The sequence below is a fragment of the Heloderma suspectum genome, chromosome 6 (genome assembly GCF_057233095.1).
Source record: "Heloderma suspectum isolate Gila_16-S chromosome 6, 16-S_ref, whole genome shotgun sequence".
In the NCBI taxonomy this organism is placed as follows: domain Eukaryota; kingdom Metazoa; phylum Chordata; class Lepidosauria; order Squamata; family Helodermatidae; genus Heloderma; species Heloderma suspectum.
The window spans coordinates 29,188,465-29,213,312 of record NC_139463.1 but is presented as its reverse complement, the minus strand read 5'-3'; the positions used below and the strand labels follow the sequence as shown (position 1 = coordinate 29,213,312).

At 47.0% G+C, this 24,848-nt stretch overlaps 1 protein-coding gene across 1 annotated transcript in view; it reads right to left on the bottom strand.

Annotated features, from left to right (window-relative positions):
* UNC5D (unc-5 netrin receptor D) overlaps positions 1-24,848 on the bottom strand; it is a 721,393-nt gene that overhangs the window by 23,540 nt on the left and 673,005 nt on the right. Inside the window, exons 14-15 of the mRNA XM_084807245.1 lie at positions 23,689-23,916; positions 13,663-13,812 (exon numbers count right to left, since the gene is read on the bottom strand). Coding sequence (XP_084663371.1) covers positions 13,663-13,812; positions 23,689-23,916 — 378 coding nt within the window. The remainder of the gene's footprint in view (positions 1-13,662; positions 13,813-23,688; positions 23,917-24,848) is intronic.

The window sequence follows — 24,848 nt, the reverse complement described above, 5'->3', positions numbered from 1 at the left end:
AATATACAAGGCTCAATGAAATGCGGAGTGTGTAAAGGATTCCAGAAATGCCTTTGTTCAATTCCCCATTATACTGAGGCTCCCACAGACCAGATGTACAAATGTGAACCATCTTCTAGCAGGAGCCAGACATGGAATCTTCCAAAATGCAAATGGTGGTGAAAGATGAGGAGGATTATGTACGCCGCCTTGAGTTCCTTGGAGGAAAAAAGGCGGGATATAAATGTAATAAATAAATAAAGCAGCAGATGCCTTTGCATTTGCAACATGGTTGCTGATTGTCATTTTGATTTTTAATTTGTTTTGTTTAAGGGACTTTCTGTGCATAGAAGTAGGTTTCTGCTGGCTGGGGAATCACACATGTGCATGCACACAATGTGCAAGCAATTCTCCAGCCCAGCACAATAGCTAGGGTGACCATGTGTCTTATTTGAAAGAGGACAGTCCTCTGTTTGAAGGGCTGTTTCCAATAAAGTTTTTGAGCCTCGTGTGGCGCAGAGTGGTAGGCGGCAGTATTGCAACCGAAACTCTCCCCACAACCTGAGTTCGATCCCAGTGGAAGCCGGGTCTTGGGTAGCCGGCTCAAGTCGACTCAAGTCGGCTCAAGTCAGCCCTCCATCCTTCCAAGGTCAGTAAAATGAGTACCCAGCTTGCTGGGGGAAAGGTAGTCACGAGTGGGGAAGGCAATGGCAAACCACCCCGCTCTAGTCTGCCATGAAAATGCCAGCCCAAGCGGCGTCCCTCTAGGGGTCAGTAATGACCCGGTGCTTGCACAGGAGGAACCTTTCCTACCTTTCCTTTCCTTCCAATAAAGTTTAGTTTAAAGATAAAGAGACCTAAGAAGGGAAAGCACAGGCCCTGATGTTGCCCATCCACACTTAACACCTGGACAGTTGACTGATCAGCAGGCACAGAGTTCACCTGGTCACAGTCTTCCCTACTATGGTGAGATGTGCTGTATTTCTCTTAAAAATAAGCCACACTGCATGGTTAACAAGCCACCCGGCGGAAAATGCGCTGTGTTCAGACAACACAATAACCAATGGTTCAACAACAACCCATGGCTCAACAATAACCCACACTCAACTACTGAGTGTGGGTTAGCATGTTGTGTGAACCCAGTCGAAGTGTCATAAGAAGGGAGATTAAGAACCATAAGAAGGGAGGGGCCAGGGCTTTGAAGTTGCCCATCACATTAGTACCTGAACAGGAGACTTGAGCAGGCAGACGGTTCACCTGGTCACAGTCTTCCCTAGTCCCTACTATGGCGCATTTCTCTTTCTTTCTTTCTTTCTTTCTTTATTTATTTATTTATTTATTTATTTATTTATTTTTAAAATCCTTGCTACATTTTCATCTCTGTATTAGCACATGTCATTTTATGCAAGTCTGTGTCCTCTTTGGTCTTCATTTTTGGTGATGCAATTCCTCTTTTTTGGCAATGCGTAAGTAGGGATGTACACAAATTGCATAAAATCTGTTCCGTCTGTGTATAGCAGCTTGTCAGGCACCTTTTGTTCCCTCGTCTGCCGATCAATGGAATTGGATTTTGTTTTGTTAGTTTTCAAATTTGCACAAACCCACATATGCAAATCCCCACAAGCCCCCCCCCCTTGCACATTTTCATGCTTTAGCATATGGGGGAAGTGTGCATTTTTGGTGGCGGGGGGTTGCGTGTTTTTCCATGACAAAATTCGTGCAAAATTCCCGATGGTTTGAAAAAAAATGGTCTTCAAGTCTGCAGAATCCGCAGGTCAGATTCATAAAAATCTGAACTTGTTTGGTTCCATTGCAGATTTCTCTGACATCCGTATCTATACATGGACACCCTTATAATAGCCAGCTGTATGGATGCAAGTAGCCCTTTTGAGGAAAAAAAAGGTAAATACTGCTGATCAGCAAAATGAAGAGGGGGATCAAGGGGCTGAATTCCACCTCCTGGCTTTCTTTATATGCTTCCCTTGACCAGGCATCCTCTGAGTGCCTCTCAACCAAGACCTTGCTCACAAGTAGCCCTTTGTTTCCCAAAAGTCTCTGTATAAAATGAAAAGTCATTTAGTCATAGTGGATGTTGTTGAGCAGGGTTCCTCTAATCTGACCTCCAAACCTTGGCAGGACATCATACACAAAAGCCAGATGCCTACCGAGATGTTTCTCAAAAACAGATAGCACACACAACATATATCTAAAACAATTTAAAAGAATCAGCCAGAGACAATCCATGACTGGATCAAAAATATTTGTTATATGCTGCCAAATGCCTGAGAGAAGAGGGCAGTTTTAACCAAGTGCTGAAAAGATGACAATGTTGGCACCAGGTGGGCCCCATCAGGGAGATCATTCCATAAATCCCCCCCCCAGCAAGAATGCCCTCTCCCTTGTTGCTGCCCTCTGCGCTTCCCTCAGAGGAGGCTCCTGGAGGAGGGCCTTGGATGTAGAGCATAGTGTCTGGGTTGGCTCATGCCAGAAGAGATGTTCCATCAGGTACTGTGGTCCTGAGTCATGTAAGGCTTGGGAGAACAAAGCAGAAAACAGCAGCTTAGCTGAAGAGGTGGTGGACATCAGGTCTTCCTGACTACTAACTGAGGAGGGCATGGGCTCAAAGTACTTGCCCAGCCAGGAGCAGTGACTAGTCCAGCATGTATTTATTTGGCCCCAGACCCTTGCCCGGAAAGACCCTATGAACATGGTTGACATTATATTCCAACATTATTCCAACTGTCTTCCATCCCATCTGTAGCTTTTGGCTCTCTTCTTTCCCACTTCTTCTGCTGCACTACTAAAAGGTTGTCAAACTTCTTTCAACCAAAAGGCCAAATTCAATTTTGGAGAAACTCTATGGAGCAGTATCCCAGTGGTGGGTGGGGCTAAAGGCAGAAGAGGGTGGGGCCAAACAAAGCACCAAAAGCAAAAGAGGTGGGTGCAAGATACCCAAAATACCCTGCATACTACCAGTATATTTTAGCATCAAACTCTTACTACCTATAACTAAGCCTTAGGAGAGGCATTTCAACCTTTTAGGATGGGGAAACATGCACAAAAGCTGAGACACAACCAAACCTTCAGTGGCCAGGGGGAAGAGTGTACAGCCAGGGCAGGGGCCATGACCTTCTGGGGAGACCCAAAGAGGCAGACGGGGATTCTAGGCTGGCCAGATTTGGCCCACAGGCCTGAGGTCCTGCTCCCTTGCTTTAGTACCTTTAGTTTTATGGTTAGTTTGGGACTGTCACTTCTTCACGGGTTTTATGCGTTGTTCACATTCAGGAATTGCAGATGTAAGCAGTAATCAGATTACTAGCAGACAGCTATAGTTCAGTGGTAGATGACATGCTTTCTGTGTACTAGGTCCTGGCTTCATCAATCTCCAAGTAGAAATGGGAAAGACCACTGTCTGGCACCCTCTGGCTGCTGGTCAGAGTAGACCAGCCCTCCCGAACCTGGTGTCCTCCAGACGTTTTGGTCTACAACTCTCAGCATTCTTGACCTCTGGCCATGCTGGCTGGGGCTGATGGGAGTTGAAGGCAGAACACCACCAGGTTGTCTGGAGGGCACCAGGTTGGGAAGGCTGGTGTAGATACTACTGAGCCAGAAGTCTGACACAGTATATGGCAATTTCCTATGCTCCAATTATGGGCAATTTGTTTATATTTTTGTGTGATGGTGGAGATGCATCTCTGAAACCTCATGGAAGATACTAATGGATTTTAGCTGTGATGGCTATGTCAGGACTTCCATGCTCAGAGGCAATATGCCATTGCATACCAGGAGCCAGGCAGGACAATTGCCTTCATGCCTGGCTTCTGAGCTTCCTGAAGATTGGGCACTGTGAGTGAGAAACTGGATGATGGACAAGATAGACATCTGGGTTCTTCTTAGATTCTTTTCAAAAAACTTCAATCAGTTCAGGTTTTCTTTTCAAAGTGTGTTTCTAGAGGCTGCAAACTGCATCAGCAAGTTTGTTTAATAAAAAAAATACAAAAGTGTGTTTGTTTAAAATAATACAGAGTTCTATGCTTTAATCATACCCACTGTGAATTGCTGAAACTGCTGTGTAGGGGCATTAGTGACCTCTTTTCCAACTCTGTGATTAACAATTAATGTTCATTAAAACAATGTGTCTATATTCCCATGATTATACTGTGACTGCAATGATCCCATTGGTGTCCTAATAGTTTTGATCCAAAAACATAAAGAATGGCTAGCTGTTCCTGCCCCCCACCCCCGCTTTGCTAGCTTAAGAGAAACTAGTTGTTTTATTTTAATTAAAAAAAAAAAAAACTATGTGTGGCTGTGTCTAGGTGCTGTAAAATGAATTCCCCTACTGGAACACCCCAAAAGGTAAGATTTCTTTTGCTGCATTGATGACATGCTACAAGTGATGAAGTGTTCTTTAGGATGCAATACTATGCATGTTTAGACAGAGAAAAGTCCTACAACTCCCTGCATCCCCCAGCCAGCATGGCTGGCTGGGGAACGCTGGGAGTTGTAGGACTGTTTTTCTGCCTAAACAAGCAAAGGATTGTGCCCTTACAGGTTCTGTATTGGGCTCTCAGTTCTTTTGTCTCACATTCAGTAGTTCCTTCAGTACACTCAAGGACTGGAAGCTAAGACTCCTGTTTGGGAAGTAACCCCGGAGATAAAAGTTGCACTGCATTCACATTCTCAATCCTCTTGCATTTCAACCCTGTTAACTGGATTATAACAGTTTTATACATTGTTGGCTCAACTTCACACCTCATTGTCTTGTCTGTAGGAATGCCACTGAGCAGCTGGTTTGGGGTTGCCTGATAGATCAATCCATAGACCCATGGTGGTTTGTTAGTATCAGTGTGTGTGTTGGGGTGGGTGGGTCTGCTTATGTGGTCAGGCAGAATATGCTGCCATCACCTGGTGCAGCCTACTATGGCCAAGGGTGAAACTAGGGATGTCTGTTTGTTGGGGTGCAGGGGGCTTGATAGAGTTCTGCAGTGTGTACAACTCGCTTTGGGTCTGTGGGCAAAGCTGTAGGTTCTTTCCTGAACTCCAGAATTTTTTTTGTGTATTTTTGGGGTGGGGTGGGGGAGGTTCCTTTACTTGCACAAATTTCTGAGCAATTTGTGCAACTTATGTCAACATTTGCACAAATTACACACATGTCAGAATATGCACAACTTCAGCCATAATTTGTGGAGATTGCAGACCCTGCCCCCCATCCACAAAATTCCCAGAAAATCCACAAACTGGCCTGATTCACTGCAGCAAGAGTCGGGTGCCACAGGAAGAACAGAAAGGAAGTTCAGGGGCCGAGCGTAGGAGAAATCATAGAACTCCACCCCCCCAAATGGATTTCTGCAACATCCTTAGGTGTCACACAACCCAGCACCTTACTCTACACCATGAAAGGAATAAGTTCCAGTTCCCTCCTCTCCCTTTTCATCCCTTATGCTTCACCAGACGGTTTTGTTCACAGCAACTCATTATTGGGAACACCTTACAAGGCTGAAGACCAATGCTTGCAAACAGGAGATTGGTGCAATCACAGCACTGCCGTCTTTGATAACAATAACAAAAACAGCAATAGCAGCATCATGGGTACTAGTCATGATGGCTCTGTGTCACTCCCCTGGATTAGAGGCACCATGCCTCTGAATACCAGTTGCTGGGGAACAACAGCAGGGGAGGGCTATTGCCCTCAGCTCCTGCTTATGGGCTGCCAAGAGGAATCTGATTGGCAATGTGGGAAACAGGATGCAAGATGAGACAGGCCATTGATGTGATCCAGCAGGGCACCTGAATGGGTGTTTTTCATTTCATTTCATTTATTATAATTAAAAATCATTAAAATACATTATATAAAACATAAAAATCATTCGTGTATTGACACAGAACAAATAACACACACAACAACATATATCTAAAATCATTTAAAACAATCAGCCAGAGACAATCAAAAGACTCATTATACACTGCCAAATGCCTGTGAGAAGAGGGCAGTTTTAACCTGGCAACAAAAAGATGACAATGTTGGTGCCAGGTGGGCCTCGTCAGGGAGATTATTCCATAAATGTGGAGCCACAACCAAAAAGGCCCTCTCCCTTGTTGCCACCCTCAAAGCTTCCCTTGGAGGAGGCTCCCGGAGGAAGGCATTATATGCAGAACGTAGTGTTTTTCATATACCTTGCATCATTTTGTAGCAAGAAGTGGTGGGGATTCAAGAATGGGTTATAAGGTTAAATTGCAGCATCAAAGCACATTAGAAATTAAACAATGGCATCTGAAATGTGTGCAAAGTATGAGGCATATCTTATTTTAACACAATAATTTTCATTTGTGAACTACAGTCAGCCATGAAATGAAAATATTTACCCCGCTTCAGTATCATCACCTTGTCAAAAGTATTTCATTGGGGGGCTTGAGGTGAAGCATTTTTAATTTACATATCTAGGGATGTACGGATTGTGAAAAGTTTGTTCCGGATGTATTTCATGGATTGTCAGGCACTTTTTGTTCTATCGTCCACCCATTCAGGGAATGGGATTTTTTTTTTGTTTATGATTTTTGTGCAAATTTGGTTTTGTGCAAATGTGCATTTGCGCAATTTTGCGCATGTCAAAATGCACCAATTCCCCTCAAATTTGCATTTTCATGCTTTAAACTATGGAAGGAATGTGCAGTTTTGGTCGGGCTTCTTATTTTCTGCATTTTTCTCTGACCAAAAAAAAAAAACCATCAGGAAAGTTAGAATACCATCCGCAAGTTCTCAGAATCGCCCAACAGGGCATATGCCTAACCGCTTCGGAATCCACGGGTCAGATTCATGAAAATCTGAACTCATTTGGTTCCACTGCAGATTTCTCTGACATCCCTATGCTAGGGATGGAGGAGAAATCTGCCACGGACTCCAATGAGGCCGGATTCTTTAGAATCCGGCCCCCAGAGTCCGTGGCGGAATGGACTACTCCCCCCCGCCACACCTCAAAATTCTCCCTGGATGGACGGCCATCTGCTACCCTGGTCTGCAAACGTAAACGGTGTCCAGCATCCCTGCTTTAGCCGTGATAGGCTACGTAAATATTTACGTAGCCTATCACGAAAAGAGCAGGGATGCAAATGTAGGGATGTACAAAACTCACCTTTTCGTGGAATCTTTCACGGTGAGGGGAGAGGCGATCCAGTCCTCCCCCCGGGATCCTTGACAGCCAGCTCCACTCTGCAGCCAGGCCATGGAGCAGCTGGCCAGGGCTGTCTGCAGCCGGATTTCCGGCTGCAGATGGGCTGCTGCGGCCACCATTTGCATCTAGCCAGGCAGCCGTGATAGGCTACATAAGAATTTATGTAGCCTATAATGGCTAACCCCTAAAAAAACCACAAAAAAACAGCATACGCAAATGACGGCGGCTATGGAGGCCGCCATTTGCGTTCTCTATTTTTCGCCGTTCTAGCCTACATAAATACTTACATAGGCAATTAGGGCGGAAAAAAGGGAACTGCAAATAGCGTAGTGGGTAGGGATGTCAGAGAATTCCGCAACAAATCTTGGTGAGGCTGAATACCAGTGCATTCGGCCCAACGAAATCTGTCGCGGAACGAAGCCCCCTCCCCCCCAACCCATGAAAGGCACGCGGGACCAAGTCCCTGCCACCCCCAACCCACAAAAGGCACATGAAACGGAGCACTTACCTGCTCCCGTCCACGCTGCTTTGCGAATGGCGGCCGTCCCGTGGCTGCCATTTGCTTCCTCTTCATAGACGTGATAGGCTACGTAAATACTCACGTAGCCTATCATGGCTAATGCAGGGACACTATTTGTGTCCCTGCGGGGGCCGTGATGGGCTATGTAAGTATTTACATAGCCTGTCATGGCAGGGGGGAAAAAACCCAGCATACGCAAATGGCGGCGGCTACCGCCATTTGCGTATGCTGGGTTTCCCCCCCCCTGCTGTGATAGGCAATGTAAATATTTATGTAGCCTATCACAGCTAAATACAGGGACGCAAATGGCGGCGGCTACGACAGCCGCCATTTGCGTCCCTGCAGGGTTGCCCTGCGGCCGGATGTCCAGCTGCGGGCGGCTAGAGCCGGCTGGCGGCTCTGCGACTTGGCCGTGGAGCAGAGGCGGCCGGGCAGGATTCCGGGGGTGGGGGAGGACCGGATCGCCTCCCCCTCCCATTGAGGATTCCAGGGGGGGGGGATGGAGCACCTCCCTCCCCCAGCGGAAACAGAACGGAACGGAAGGTAAGTGTTCCGTCCATCCCTAGTAGTGGGTGCTATTTGCGTTTCTTTTTTTTTCCTCCGTAAAAGCCTACGTAAATGTTTACGTAGGATAAAATGGCGGAAAAAAAAAGAATGCAAATAGCACACACTATGGTATCTGCAGTTCCCTTTTTTTTCCACCGTAATTGCCTACATAAATATTTACGTAGGCTAGAACTGCTTATCCAATGCAGGATGGAAGCAGACCAGAGGAGAGGGTTCCCTCCATTCTGCAGCTGTCCTGCACTTTGCCTTAGGTGCCCATTCAGAGAGGGGGTGGGAATGGGGCTGGGACCACATAGGAAGCAGTTCAGCTTCTGTTGTCTCCTCCCATCCCCCCCCCAGGAACGCCCCATTTTCAGCCCTCCATGTTCCCTGTTAAGAGCACAGAAGAGCGGCCACACGGTCCTCTCTGCCGTGGCTACAAGGGGGTGGGGGCAGGGGAAAGGAGCATGGTTTCCCAGCTACGAGCTCGTAGCACTGTCTATGAGCCCATTGCTGGGAAACTGTAAAATCATGTCTCACCCTGACACTGTCTAGGGGACATAAGGATTGCTCTCTAAGTGACTTAAGTAGCACTTTTAACTTGCGGTGTTTGTGGTTGCAAAATCCCTATGAGAAAGATCCTTCTATAGATGAGAAATTAATGCTATAGGGTTGCCATCTCTCAGCCAGCATCTTAAGGGAAGAACAAAAAAAAGGTGTTTCCTACCCTGCTTGAAGAAGAAGAGGGTGAGGGGAATCCTGGCCAGTTCTTCTCTGTGTTTGCTGCAGGAAATACTACTTTCCCTGAAACAATTGCAACTGTTGCATCTCATATACAATAAATTAGAGCTGTGTGCAAATGGCCTCTCAAAATCTCCACCCTATTTGTGGGCAGAGAAATCAGGGGCAGGGGGACACAATTTCCCTGAATTTCTCCAAGGGTAGGAGAAATTCTCCAACAACTTCTCACAGGTAGGGCTCGCCATTGGCAAGGGATGTGGCACAGATCCTTTCTCCTTTTTCCCTCAAGGTCTTTTTGGTTTTTTGCACTGCCATTGCAAGTGCCAACAGCATCAACTGTCTTGACAGCCTGGCCCCCATTTTGCATCCACCACAATACCCTATCCCTAACACTATTCCAGGGCATTGGAGTAGGGGTGGGTGGAAGCAATGCAGCTGCCACAAAAAAATAATGGTGACAAAAATTTGGAGAAAAGTCTGCAAAGTGGCCTTTTATTTCTATGGTTGTGTAAGAAAAGAAAAATATTGGGACTTTTCTGAGAAAAAATGTCTGCTAAGAAACTTTGGCTCAGTTCTAGTTGTCATTCTTCAGAATTCAGCACCTTCCGCAGGTCCTTCCGAATGTTAAATTTCAGAGAGCTGATTGTGGATGCACCTTGTCTCTAATGCAGGTGCTGATAATACCACTCCTTCCCTGCAAACCCTGTACTGGGTGTGAGAGTGGGCATTGTTGTGTCCCACTCCAGGGAAGAGGTGGAGCTACTGCTGTCCCAAAATCTGACCTCCAGTTTCCTGAAAGTTTTCTTCCCCCATGAAAGAGGCTTCCATTTATGTCTCATTCTCAGGGCATTGCATAATTTAGTTTCTTTTGGCTGTGTATTTGACCTTACCTGGTCACTGTAGGGGTGTACAAAACCCCACTAACCTGGCTCCAATGGGGTCTGCAGGTGGGGGGAGGCGATCCGTTCCCCCCCCCCCGGGATCCTGCCCGGGCCGATCCACAGCAGGGCCTCCACCCGCTGCCGGGCTGCTGCAGACGCAAATGGCATCCTGCATAAGGGATGCCATTTGCATCCCTATGCTTGCCCGTGATAGGCTACGTATATATTTATGTAGCCTATCACGGCTAAAGCAGGGACGCAAATAGTGTAGGGGATGCCATTTGCATCCCTGCTTTAGCCATGATAGGCTACATAAATATATACATAGCCTATCACGGGCAAGCGTAGGGAAGCAAATGCCAGCAGTGGCTGGAGCTGCCGCCACTGCCGCTTCATCTGCCGCCACATCTGCCACCAGGTAGGTCCATCCCAGGGGGATTCCACGAGTTGGCGGGCGGCAGGAGGCCATTCTGCCACAGACTCCAGGGGGCCAGATTCTAAAGAATCCACCCTCACTGGAGTCTGTGGCGGAATTCTCTGACATCCCTAAATCACTGTGAGGTGGCCAAGGGTACTGTGTGTGTGTTTGCGTCTTTCTATTGCACATCTCTCCAGTGTTCTGCAGCCTCTGAGGTTGCATGCACTTCCTGATATGAAAAAGGCCTATGAGAGGAATTAACCTCACTTTGTCTTCCCCTGGGCAGGAAGTGCGGGAAGGCAAGGAGGCTTCAGGCTTCCAGAGAGATGACTATACAATGAAAGACAGGGCACTTGTTCACATGCCCCAGTCACCCCACAAGTAAGCTAAGCACAAGGATCCTGAACCAAACCTGTGAGAATTTCTCCAAAATTTCTTCTCCTTTGAATTTCTTTTTGAAAGCATTTTTTTTCTATCAAATTGAATGAGAATGGTTGAAAAAAGAATATGTGGGAAAATCTTTCAGCACAATACCACAATGAATATTTTCAATCCCAGTACTATAACCTATAGTGCCCATACCATCTGGTCATTATAGAATTTCATTGTGTAATGGTCTGGCAGGGTTGGTTATGTTCCTGGATTTGCTTAAGTTCCTCTTCCCTTCTCTCTCCTTTTTTTTTCTTTTCTTTTTTAGTATTATGCTGCTTAGATTAGCCATGTATATCCCCAGTAAGGATAGCGCTGGCACCTGATTCAGTCTGGGAATTCGGTGGACCCGGTCCTGCCCACACCCCTGAGCCCCGCTTGCTTAGCCCCTGCCCCTGCTTGCCCCCTGGCTTCATGGTCACCATTTTTTGAGAAATAAAATGGCGATAGCAAAAATGCACAAATTTGTGCACACACAAAATGCGCATTTTTGCAAATGCGCATATTCACGTATGCGAAAATGCGCATTTTCTGGATAATACACATTTTCGCACACAGACTAATGTGTGCCTTCACTAAAATATGCATTTCACAAATGAGAACATGCGCATTTGCAAAAATGCTCATTTTCATGCATACACAAGCATGCACGTTTTTGTGGTCGCCATTTTATTATTTTTTTAAATGGTGACCACGGAGCTCGACGAGGCTGCTGGGGTGAGTGCAGTCCAGGGATCAGGGAGTGGGGACAGGAGCCAAGCTGGGGGCCAGAGAACCTGGACGGGTGTGAGTTCGCACATCCCTAATCCCCAGAACATGTAGCTTGGGCTTCTGCTGGATCACAGTGCAGGACTGGCATGCCAATATTGTCAACTGACTGACCATTTCTTTGATCAAGTACCATCAGGTGTTCCATGAAGTCAAGAAAGCCACTCTGTATGCAGCAATATGTGTTGGTAAGGAGTTAAATACTCCTTCCTCCCTAAGTCCTGTAGCAGCCAGGGGCAAACCCAGCAGCCCAGCAAAGCCTCCTCTACTGGCCACCTGCTATAACTGCAGGCATCTCTAAACAGGAACACAAGTAGTTACCAGTGACAAAGGTCACTGTGTAGGGCCACCCACAATGTCCATCTTATTTGCTGCAGGAGCCACAGAGTTGATATTAATGGCGCATGAAGAATTGCCCTGCTGTGCACTTGGCACAGCAACCTCTAAAAACTAAGGGTTTTAATTAAAACAGCTGGACTGCTGCCTACTTTTTGTATTAAAACGTTGCTGTTACTTTGCTTTCTTTCTGTTTTAATTAGATTATTATTTTTTTTTTTTAAAGGTAAGTGTGGGCTGACACTGCTGTTCCAGGATAAAAGCCAAAGAGAAGAAGTGCTCAGTGAATCATGTGCAGTCACAGAAACCTTACCTTACATGGCTACAAGTGACGATCAATTATTGTTCTAAGTTAATTTCATTGTTTCACACTAATAGTTCACTTGGTTTGTTTTATAATTAGAACACATTTCAAACCTGTTGGTGATTAAACTATCATTTTGGTGTTGCTCTAATAAAGTTCAGCTACAGGTCCACTGTTTTATAATATTTTACTAATTCAATGTTCAAGTCTTCTTTGACCAGTCAAATGCCCAACCCTACTCAATGGGAATGCTGTCTTCAAGGCATTTATCTAGGGGTGGACGAAAGTGACTTACCTGTCCTCGAAGCTTGTTCGCAGTGGGGGGTAGGCGCTTCGCTGCTCCCCCCGCGAAGTTCAGGCCGGGGGGAGGCTTCCCGCCTCGCCCGGCCGAAATTCAGGCTGGGAAGGAGGCTTCCCGCCTCACCCGGCTGTGAACTCGAAAGTTTAAAAAAAAAACAACGCCCCCGTGATAGGCTACGTGACGATTAACGTAGCCTATCACGGCTAGGTCTGCAAAGTCAGCCGAGATAGGCTACGTCAATCATCACGTAGTCTATCACGGGTGACTTTAAAAAAAAGAAAAGAAAAGCGCGTACGCTAATGGCAGCCCCCATAGGGAGCCGCCATTCGCGTTCCTTATTTGGTCGCTGTAGTCTACGTAAATGTTTACGTAGACTACAGCGACCAAATAAGGAACGGGAATGGCGGCTCCCTATGGGGGCTGCCATTATCCGTACGCGCTTTTTTTTTTAAGTCACCCGTGATAGGCTACGTGACGATTGACGTAGCCTATCACGGCTGACTTTGCAAATCTAGCCGTGATAGGCTACATTAATCGTCACGTAGCCTATCACGGGGGCGTTTTTTTTTTTTTATTGCAATGGCGGCGGTGGCAGCCGGTCGAAAGATCGGCTGCCGCCCCCACCCAGGACGAACACCCGCCAAACCGCCGGCCGGACCCGCCGCCGGGAGGGACATTCGGCAAAGGTATGTCCCCTCCTGGGGGGGGTGCGGGGGGCAGGGGGGTGTGGAGAATTTCTCCCCGAAACTTGTTCGGGGGGCCGAACACGTTGGCGCTCGGCCCCCCGAAGTTTCGGGAAGAAATTCTCTGCCATCCCTACATTTATCTCAGCAGCTGACTAAGAGGAGCATGGCCTAATGCACAGATACCCACACTCTTGTTAAATCAGCTTAGGTTGACAAGCAGTGATGAATTATTTAACTGATGCTCTCCCAAATGTTAATTGTAATTTATAGCCCAGACATTTTATAAATAGATACATTAAGCTATCCAGCATCAAACCAAAACTCTTGCAATGCATAGAGTTGAAGGTGAAAGAATCTGTTTGGCTGTTAAAAGACTAGGATTGCACTAGGGACTCAGTCCTGAGAATACAGCTTACCAGCAGAAAGCCAAGAAACTGTTCATAAACTTTATATTTATTCATAAAATCTGTCCCGGTCTTAAGGAAAACACTGAACTTCAGTAAGAAATGCCTTCAGGCTTTGGAGTTGCCTGGGAATTCAAAACAAAAACAACCAGCCTCGGGACTCAGGAGGCAAAATACCTGACATGCTGTGAATGGTTTGATTCTCCAGAGGAAAGGTGGGATATCAAGGACAGAGATCTGAAGGCTGAAGGTATTCCCTTTGAAATGCAACAGCTTTGGTTCTTCCAGCAACTGCCCCCCTTGGCGTCTTTCATCTAAAAGCACTTCCTGTGGTGAAGAAGGGGGGAAAAAAACTATGTGAATGCCCAGGATTTCTCTCCCCACCCCCTCTAGATAATTATGATTTTGGACAAAATCCCACTAAACTTGGAGACTGGTTTCCAGTTATATGGGAAGTTTCCAACCATATGCCTCCATGGTGGCTGCTTCATTACAGCTCATTACACCAAGACAAAGGAACTATGGGTAATGTCCTAGATGCAGGGAATTGGCATGTCCCTGACTCTCAGTAGCAGTCAGGACTCTGGGACAGAAAAGGAAGATCCAGCTGCTTTAGGCAAAACAAGCAAACAAACAAACTTCTGCAGCTGTGGAGGTGCTGAACAGACTCAGGACCTGTCACTGAGCATGGGCCTGTCAGCCAGGAGACCTTTGAACCAGAGATTCTCAATCTGGGATCCCTGGAAATAGCACCCTTGAGCCAAATTCCCCTGAGGAACATGGGCAGCTGCCTTATACTGACCACTTGTTCATCTAGCCCAGTATCATTGACATTGACTGGCAGTGTCTCTCCAGGGCTTTAGGTAGGAATTTTTCCAGCCCTACCAGGAGATGCCAGGGATTGAACCTGGGGCCTACTGCATGCAAAGCATGTGCTCTACCACTGAGCCATGTCCACTCCCCTAAGGGACCAGCTCCCTTTGCACTAGGAGCCTCACACTTGCCAGTGCCTGCTCACCAGCACAGGTAACACATAAGGCTGGAGCTGACTGAGAGGCAACAGAGTGCTAGGCTTGAGGACAGAGGACTACACCTTTAAGACTGTCCACTCTTCAAGAAAGGGGTGGCATCTGGGAGGGTTAGTCTGGTCCAAATGATATTAAAAAGGCCATCCAAGGCTGATCTGAACCCCGCCTGGAGGGGTTGGGCATTGGAGACACCGTATTACAGTGGTTCTGGTCCTTCCTGTCCGGCAGGTACCAGAGGGTAGCACTGGGATAGGAGGTTTCGGACCCGTGGCCACTCACTTGTGGGGTGCCACAGGGTTCCATCCTCTCTCCGATGCTATTTAACATCTATGTGTAGCTGCTGGGGGCTATCATCAGGAGGTTTGGGGTGCGGTGTCATCAATATGCAGAAGACACGCAGCTCTGCCTCTCATTCAAATCCTCACCAAGGTTGGCCATAGAATCCCTGTCCAAATGTCTGGAGATGGTGAGTGGCTGGCTGGGGAGGAATAAGCTGAAACTGAACCCCAACAAAACCAAAGTAATTTTTGTCGGAGACAAAAGGAGGTTGGGGGATGTTGACTTGGTGTTGAATGGGGTATGGCTACCCTTGAAAGACCAGGTCCACAGCCTGAGCGTCATTTTAGACTCCCAGCTGTCCATGGAGGCTCAGGTGTCAGTGTGAACCAGACAGCTCCAGCCAATACGGCAGCTGCACCCCTACCTTCCCGACCATCTGCTCCCATCGGTAGTACATGCCCTGGTCTCCTCTCATCTAGACTACTGTAATGCACTCTATGTGGGGTTACCCTTGAAGATGGTTCGGAAACTGCAGCTGGTGCAGAACAGAGCAGCTCACCTGATTAAAGGCAGCCACCAGCATGATCACATCACTCTGATGCTGAAGGAGTTGCACTGGTTACCAGTTGTTTTCTGGACCAAATTCAAGGTGTTGGTTTTGACCTTTAAAACCCTATATGGTTCTGGTCCAGCCTATCTCAAGGAGTGCCTCCAGCAACACCAGACAGGCTGCTTAACAAGATCAGCCTCAGATGGCCTTCTCTCTGTCCCATCAGCCAGGACAGCTAGGCTGGTGAGAACGAGGGAGAGGGCCTTCTCTGTGGTGGCCCCCACTCTGTGGAACTCCCTCCCTAGGGAACTCTGCCATGTCCCCTCTTTAATGAGCTTCTGCCATGCATTAAAAACGTGGTTGTTCAGGCAGGCATTTGGGGTGGGTTAGGATATTTTTAGAAGTACAATATTTTAGTGTGAAATTTTATTGTTTTAAACTGTTGTATTGGCCGGGTGACTGGCCAGATAGGCGATCAAGAAAATAAATAAATAGATAGATAGATAGATAGATAGATAGATAGATAGATAGATAGATAGATAGATGATAGATAGATAGATAGATGATAGATAGATAGATAGATAGATAGATAGATAGATAGATAGTCTCAGTTGAACTCCAGACTTGGTTGGAGTCAGTTCTCTGCTTGGCAGTATTCATGGTCCTTGCATCTTGTGACTTAGCCACCCTGGGACACCTTGGTATTTCCTGAGGGCCCTCACTTGTGTTCAGTCCAAGACAAAAAAGTAGAATATCGGTAGTCTAGCAATATTGTTTATAAGATTACAATAATGCAGCTTCTCTTGGTGCCTTCCAGGTGTACGGAGACCAGGATGATGGGCCATATGGATCTTTGACCTGATCCAGAATGGCTTTTCTTCTGTTCTAAGGGGCTTGCAGTATTGTAGACCCAAGCATTCAGGAGGACAAGCTGTATGATGAACTGGGACAGATGAAATAACCCTCCAGAATAGGGTCAACCCTCCAGAATAGCATGGGAGGTTGCTACTGGGCACTGCAGGGGGAATCAGAGGAAATCACTGCCCCAATCCTCTGAGCATCAGTCTGGATCCAACCCTGTCATTTTTAAGTTATAGGGTGTTGTTGTTATTTTAGTTATAAATATTCAGTGTCCCTTTTGAAACAGGAGGAGGGACCAGACTACCACTCTGAATTTATGTGAATAATTGCACTTCATAAATACCCAATAGCCTTATTAGACACAGAAAACCCACACTGTTAAATGGCAAATTTGGTAAATATTCTTCGACATTCACAACAAAATCTAAATTATAAAAGAAATCTTGTTTGTGTTCATTAAAATAAAATATTGGCTCTTGTCTCCATAACTTTCCTGAATGCAACAGCAATTCTGAAACAGTAACAGCATGCTGGGCGGGGAGCGGGGGGAAGCAAACAAAACAGCTTGATTTAAACTATATTGGCTATAAAATGTAACAAGATTGATAATTCAGAAAGAAGCACACTGTATAGCTTGTGCAAACTATAAATGGGTTGTTTCAGTGAAGACAATTTTCATGTTGTGCCCCCTCCCCCACTGGTTCCTGGTAGTATCTGTTGCTCCATTGCTCTCGGTAAAGCTGAAATCCAGAAGAGAAATTCCATGGATTAATTCGTCCCTCCAGTTGCCAAATTTGGGCAGAATGTCCAGACCACTATCAAGATCTAGCCTTAAACCAGGGGGTTACTGGACTCAAGAAGGTCCCTCTGGCACTTGGAGGCCTCGACAGGCCCTTACAGAAGGCTATAGGTGCAGTTGAACACCCATGGCATAATCATAGCACTCAGAGACCTCCAGCTATCAGGGGTCCCACTAAACCAGGCAGAACTCACAGCAGATTCTATTACGTTGAGTAGGAAATCCACAGTAGGCTTCATCTGGCCAGATCCCCAACATCCATTCAGAATTCCACTTTAGACAGTATACAGCAGCAACTCAACTTACACAGCATGAGTTGACCTGAAGCTGAAACTCCTGAAAGTACTTTACGTGCAGAATCCATGGTGGTGCTTACACCCTTGCCAATTCATTTCCGATCTGCCAATTCCTTTCCGCAAGTGGTAGGTCCCACCAATTCCATTGTGCAAGTGGGACCCACCACTTAGGGAAGGGAGATTTAGCACTTCCTAGGGGAGGCCCCCAAATGCTTGCTTCTGCAAGGAGGCAGGTCAGCAGATCCCCACCAACCTGCCTCCTTCTAGAAATGAGCATTTCTACTCATTTCAGTTGCCCCGGGAAGCACTAAATCACTGTTGCACAAGGAGCGGGGGCAACACAATTGAACGGCTAGAAGAGAATTGGTGAGGGCTTAAGAGCCCTATTCAGTTCTGTCAAATGAATGTTAAATTCCTCATTTGTAAAAGAAATCAGATGCTACTCACTTTTGTAGGCTCAAATCACAAGCTATTTGCAGAAGAATGAAACAAACTGCACTGGATGGGAAAATGGAAGTAAAGCACAAGAACATTCTGAGGGTGGATTTTTTTTTTTTTAATATAGCTCCAACCTAATGCAGTAAATCAGCCTTCGCCAACTTGGTGCCCTTCAGATGTGTTAAGGCTACAACTCCCAGCATCCCCAGATGGCCAGCTGGGAGTTGTAGTCTCACACATCTGGATGGCACCAGGTTGGGGAAGGCTGTAGTAAAGACTTAAAAGTGACCTGTCATTATAATGATGCACGGAGTGATACTCCACTCCTACAAATTCACTTGGATGTAGCCCTGATTAATTTCAATGGAATGTGCTTCTAAGTCAGCCTGATTTGGGTCTTGTCCTAATTAATGTACTTGTTTGGTAGTTCTATTCCACAGCAGGGGTGGGAAGATGGTAGATCTCCAGATTTCTGGACTTAAACTCTCAGAAGCCCCTGCTAGCACTGCCAATGGTCAGGAATGCTTGGAGTTGACGTTCAAAACATCTGGAGATCTTCTTTCTGCTCACTTTTGTTCTAGAATGCCTTGTAGAAGTGGATTGTGTCCTGATTGCCCCCTCCTTTTCTACACTGAATGTTTGCAAGCTCTCTCATCATTTCATGTGGTCTGTTATTTAGTCACATCACTATCCTATCGTTCCTCCAAAGAGCTCAGAGTGGCATACATAGTCCCCTCCCTCATTTTAGCCTCACCACAATCCTACCAGGTAGGTTAAGCAGAGAGATAGTGGCTGGCCTGGGGGTCATGGTCATCCAGTGAGCTTCTTGGCCGAGTTGGGATTTGAACCTGAATCTCCCAGACTGTCAGATCCGCACTTTGTGTCGTTTGAGTACATTTCTTGGCTTTGCCAGTTCTTGTTCTTCCATTTCTAACACAAACTAGAAAATTCTAGGGACTCCTTTATTTAACAGTTTCTTTATTTTGTGCATGGGTTGTGCAAAACCCTTGCCATCCAGATGCCTTGTCAAATGCTCAGAACTCATTATCCCTGATAGAATACAGGACAGCCTTAAGCAGTAGCTTTGAAAACCACCTCAATTAAAATTACAAGAGCTGTGCTTTGAACTGCACCACATTTGCTCTGATCAATTTAATTGTTATATGTGTGTGTGTGTGTGTGTGTGTATACACACACACACACACACACATATATATATATATATATATATGTGTGTGTGTGTGTCCCCAACCAGTCGTGTCCGACTCTAGGGTGCAGCGCTCATCCCCGTTTCTAAGCCGAAGAGCCAGCGCTGTCCGAAGACGCTCCTGTGGTCATGTGGCCAGCATGACTGAACACCGAGGTGCACGGAACGCTGTTACCTTTCCCGCCGAGGCTGTACCTATTTATCTACTTGCAATTTCTTGCTTTCGAACTGCTAGGTTGGCAGAAGCTATATATATATATATATATATATATATATATAGCCAAATAACAGGAGTTCTCCAGGTGGATTGCATACATCTAGTTTTGAATTCCACTGCCTATCCGGATACATAAAGAAAGGGGTTTGGTGTTGCAAGAAGTTTGTTTGTTTGTTTTTACATAAGGGCTAAACTACATGTAGAAACTGCATGTAGCTGTGCCCCCACTTTCCCCTCCAAAAAAAGAAAAGAGTCCACTGGTACAGATGGACAGACAGACTCACTGGAGTCCATGCTCCATGGGCACTTCGGTAGCTGCTGCTGCCACTTGCCCATGCAAGCCAGGGTGCACGAGCCCCTGGAAGGCTTGGAGAGCTGCCTGGGAATGCGCTGCAGCTGCCCACTCCTCTGTGCAGGCCACCATCTTTACTCAAGATGTTGCACACAGCGGTGGCTGTAAAGGGCCATTTCCACAACATTAGAGGCTGCTAATGTTGCGGTATTGGCCCTTTATGGCTGCCGTTGTGTGCAACAGTAAATATACGAAAGTATAGACCCCCATTTTGCTTAAAAGATGGTGGCTTGAAAGGAGGACGGGAGGCTACCAGACATGAGTGGATGGGTCCAGTAAGCCGCGGCCACTCGCACAGCTTGGCAGGCAGGGGTGGCAGCTCACCAAGCTGTATTCGGGGGGGAGGCGTTGAGTGGGGGGGTGGCGTGATGGACTCCCGGACCCAGTCAGGCACCCTTACATCCCTAGCTCCAGGACAACTTGAGTGCCAGACTGGCTGGTGTGAAGGAGGTACACCTTTTTGTGTTTCTTTTCCGAATGCCTCCCCTGCCCCCACCCCACCCCATAACTGATTTTCTCTTCCCAGAAGAAAAGCTGCTGGGGTGGGGTGATTTGGAGCAGAAAAATAGCAGGGAAAAAGAAAAGCTTCTGGGGTGGGGTGATTTGAGCAGAAAAATAGAAGGGACAAAATTAGACATAACTGTGTATCATCTCTAGTTTGGCCCCTACCATCTGACTTGTCTAGATGGATTATTTTTGCCCCAAATTGATTATGAAAGCAACAACATAGGAACACCTAAGCAGTCATTAGACAAATAAAAATTTAAATGGTGCTTATTTATTGATTTGTTTATTTTATATCCCATCATTCCCCCAAAAATGGCACTCAAGGTACCAACAATAAAATTCAGGTTGGAAACAAAATCTTAACCAAAACATAACATAACAATGAGTAAATTTAAAACAAAATTAAAAATAAAATAATAAAAGAAATAAAGAGCATCAACCAATTAAAAACCGCTTCAGCAACAGACCAGCTTATATGCCAAAGGCCCGCCTGAATAAAAGTATATTTGCCTGGTGGTGGAAGGATGACAGGGTGAAAGCGAACCTAGCCTCACTCAACAGTCAGAGCCTAGGAGCAGCCCCTGAGAAGGCCCTGTTTTGCATCCCCACCAAAGCAGCCCCTGATGGTGGGGTGGTATCGAGAGACAGGCCTCCCATGAAGATTTTAAGTGCTCTGGAATTTCAAAGTGAATGAGCTTTGTCATTATGTCCACATTGCATATAGGGCAGAGGCTGAGAGAGACTAGCGACTGACCTAAGACCAGCTAATGAGTTCATAGCAGACACAAGATTTGAACTGCTGCTGTCCTGATGTATAGTTCACACAAAGGACTGTAGCCTTAGGGCACAATCCTATTGAGATAGATGGTCACCTCTGACCTCTTTTGACATCAGAGGCAACCACCTATCCAATGCAGGGTGGCTGAAGCATGGACGGAGGATTCTCTGCATGGTCCGGCTGCCCTGCAGTTTTTCTTAGACACCCAATTTTGGGTGTTTTAAGTGCGGCTTCAGGGAGGGGGCTGGAGACCATACAGGAAGCTGTCTAAAACAACTTTCACTGTCTCTTCCCTCCCCCTCCCCCCTGGGAATGCCCCTTTCCACCCTGTTTGTGCTCCCTGTTACAAGCATGGACGTGGTTCTGTCAGGACCAGCTACAAGGAGTAGGGCTGCACTAGGGATGTACGGATCCCCTTACCTCGCATCTGCGGGGGGGGGGAGGTGATCTGTTCTTCCCCCCGGAATCCTCAATGGGAGGGGGAGGCGGTCCATTCCTCCCCCCCCCACAGAATCCGAGCTGGGCGGCTGTCAAGGGCTCCTTGGAGGCCTCTCTCAGTCTAATCCAGTAGCCAAGTCCAGACACAGACAAAGGGATTCTTTTCAAAGCTTTATTCCTCCTTTACAACTTAACAACTCTACTATTAGCAACTAGATAAGAGCAGCAGAGTACCTATGCCCTATGTTGGAACAGTTGGTCCCTGTTTGAAAAGGAATCACTGGCAGACCCTGAACTTATGGGCTAGGGAGAGTCCCTCCCCTTTTCCCTTGGATCCTCTGGGTGCAACCGTTGTTTGCGCGCCAACCGGGCACTACGCCTCCTTTCTGCGCCCTCCATTTGGCGCCGCTCTCTGCGTCAGCGACGCACATCCATCAAGTCTGCTTCCCATGCTCTGTCACTCCCAGGACTGCAATCTAAGCTAGGAATGGCTGTGGGAGGAATCTCCGTCAGCTGTTGGCCCTGGGAAAGAGGAGCGCGCTCCTCACCCAGGAGCGACTCCTCTTCCTCAGAATCAGAACTACTCTGGGATTCTATGGGCTCAGTGTCCACCCTGACAGCGGCTCTGTTCTGCAGAGCTGCCGGCCAGCTCCATCCCAGCTCCTACAGTGCTCTCCGGATGCAAATGGCGTCAGCTACGCCATTTGCGTCCCTGTTTCTTCTCACGATAGGCTACGCATCTCTATTTACGTAGATACTTATGTAGCCTATTGTATGAAAAAGCAGGGACACAAATGGCGTCCACTACACCGTTTGCGTCCCTGTTTTTTCACGCGATAGGCTACGTAAGTATCTACATAAATAGAGACGCGTAGCCTATCATGAGGAAAAACGGGGACGCAAATGGCGTAGTGGATGCCATTTGCATCCGATCACTTACTTCCGGGTTCTGCACAGATGGTGGAGCAGAACCAGCCAGGGGCAGATACTCAGTCCAAAGAGGCTAGAATTTCTCCCCGAAACTTCGGGGGCCGAGCGCCAACGTGTTCGGCCCCCCGAACAAGTTTCGGGGAGAAATTCTCCGCCCCCCCCGCCCCCCACACACCCCTTGGGACGGGACTTACCTTTAGCGAATGTCCCTCCCGGCGGCGGGTCCGGCCGGCGGTTCGTCGGGTCTTCGTCAGGGGCGGGGGCGGCAGCCGATCTTTCGACCGGCTGCCGCCGCCGCCATTCCAATAAAAGAAGAAAAAAAAAGCCCCCCGTGATAGGCTACGTGACGATTAGCGTAGCCTATCACGGCTAGATTTGCAAAGTCAGCTGTGAGAGGCTATGTAAATCGTCACGTAGCCTATCACGGGTGACTTTAAAAAAAAAAAAAGCGCGTAAGGATAATGGCGGCCCCCATAGGGAGCCGCCATTCCCGTTCCTTATTTGGTCGCTGTAGTCTACGTAAAGGTTTACGTAGACTACGGTGAAAATAAGGGCAACGCAAATAGCGTTGCCCTTATTTTCGCCGTAGTCTACGTAAACCTTTACACAGACTACAGCGACCAAATAAGGAACGCGAATGGCGGCTCCCTATGGGGGCCGCCATTTGCGTATGCGCTTTTTTTCCTTTTTTTTTTTAAGTCACCCGTGATAGGCTACGTGATGATTTACGTAGCCTATCACGGCTGACTTTGCAGATCTAGCCGTGATAGGCTACGTTAATCGTCACGTAGCCTATCATGGGGGCCTTTTTTTTTTTTAACTGTTTAGTTTGCAGCCAGGCGAGGTGAGGCGCCTCCTCCCCGGCCTGAATTTCAGCCGGGCGAGGCGGGAAGCCTCACCCCGGCCTGAATTTCGGCCGGGCGAGGCAGGAAGCCTCCCCCCCCGGCCTGAACTTCGCGGGGGGAGCAGCGAAGCGCCTCCCCCCCACCACGAAAAGCTTCAAGGACAGGTAAGGGACTTTCGTGCACCCCTAAGAGAGGCACAGGTAAGTGCATCTGTTCTGCCACGGACTTTGGGGGGCTGAATTCACTGGAATTCGGCCTCATTGGAGTCTGCAGCAGATTCCGCGGACATCCCTAGCAGTTTCCTGACTCAGAGCTCATAGCACTGTCTAGAAGTATAGAGCCAGGAAACTGAGAAATCCTTTCTCCCGAGACGCTGTCTAGGGGATATAGCATTGCTTTCTTAGCCACTATACTACATCAGTTCTCTGCAGTAAGAGTCCCTGCCAAACATACGATATAGTGCACGCACATGGAATGACAGAGTTGGATGAAAGTAAATTATAGTACTGTGTCAAAATAAATGTGATTAGAATTGGATCTTTTAGGTCTACCAAGTCCCTGTCCCTCCACGATATAGTTTATCTTCTTCCTCTTTGTTTCTCCCAATATTTCTGTTTGGGAAGAGAAGCAGCATGAACAAAAGCTTGAAAATAAAAAGGCATGGTTTTGCTATCTTACCTGAAATGCACAGGGAGTATTATCCACACAGTAGACTCTTAGACTGTAATCCAGTGAGTTACAAGACATACAGCCAAAAACTGCTACTTTCAGTTCTTTAACAGAACAATCAGAGAGGGGCTCCCCAATGAGAGCATAAGTTCCAAAACTGTCCAAGAGAATGTGACAGGCATATGGGTCCAAGAGGCAGTAACATGAAGTAGTTTCCTCTTCCACAGACATCACTTCCTGTATTTATTAAAAACAGCAACATTAAATACAGAGAAAGAGGGGGAAATGTTATTTTCCAAAATTGGTATGACTTTTTAGAATGAATACCACAGTATTTCAGTGACTATGTTTCATGTTTTCTTAATTAGATTGGAACCTGTAATAATAATATAAGTATTAGAGGAAGTTACCGTGGTCCAGTAGACATGGGTTGCATTTGTAGCTTGATGCTCAAGACCCAACATAGGTAGGGGGAGCCAATGAACTGGATCCAAAGGTTACCTTCCTCCAACAGAAGAAGCTTCCATAAATGGAGGGACACTCCTTCCATTTCAACAAGGGAATCTTTGGATCCAACTCAGTGTTTCTAGTGGCCTGCTCTGTGCCTTCAACAGCAGCCTCAGGCAAAGAGATTAACCTTTTCCTGGTTATGGTTGCCTCCTGTTCATAAATTCTATGGTCCTCTCCTATTTTAAAAGCTCTGTCCTCAGAAGTAGGAAACATGATTATGAATGGAGTATATCTATATTGTTTTGCATGGACTTCCTACCCAAACAGATTTCACTCAGTTCCACAATCTGGCTGAGATCCAAATAACTGAATTCTAGTTCCAAAAGTCCAAGAGGGATTTAGAACTCCACTTCTCAAGAAACAGCTCCCTGTGCCTAGGGATGTACGAAACACTTCCCTGGTTTCATCCAGGGACATCTGCAGTGGGGCGGAGGCTCTCCATCCCTCCCCCCGAAATCCTCCCCACCTGGCTCCGCTCCGCGGCAACTCCGCAGCGCCATCGGCCGGGGCCGCCCGCAGCTGGACATCTGGCCGCTGCTGGGCTGTGCAGGGACACAAATGGTGGCTGCTGTAGCCACCGCCATTTGCGTCCATGTCTTTTGCTGTGATAGGCTATATGAATATATACATAGCCTATCATGACAAAAGACAGGGACGCA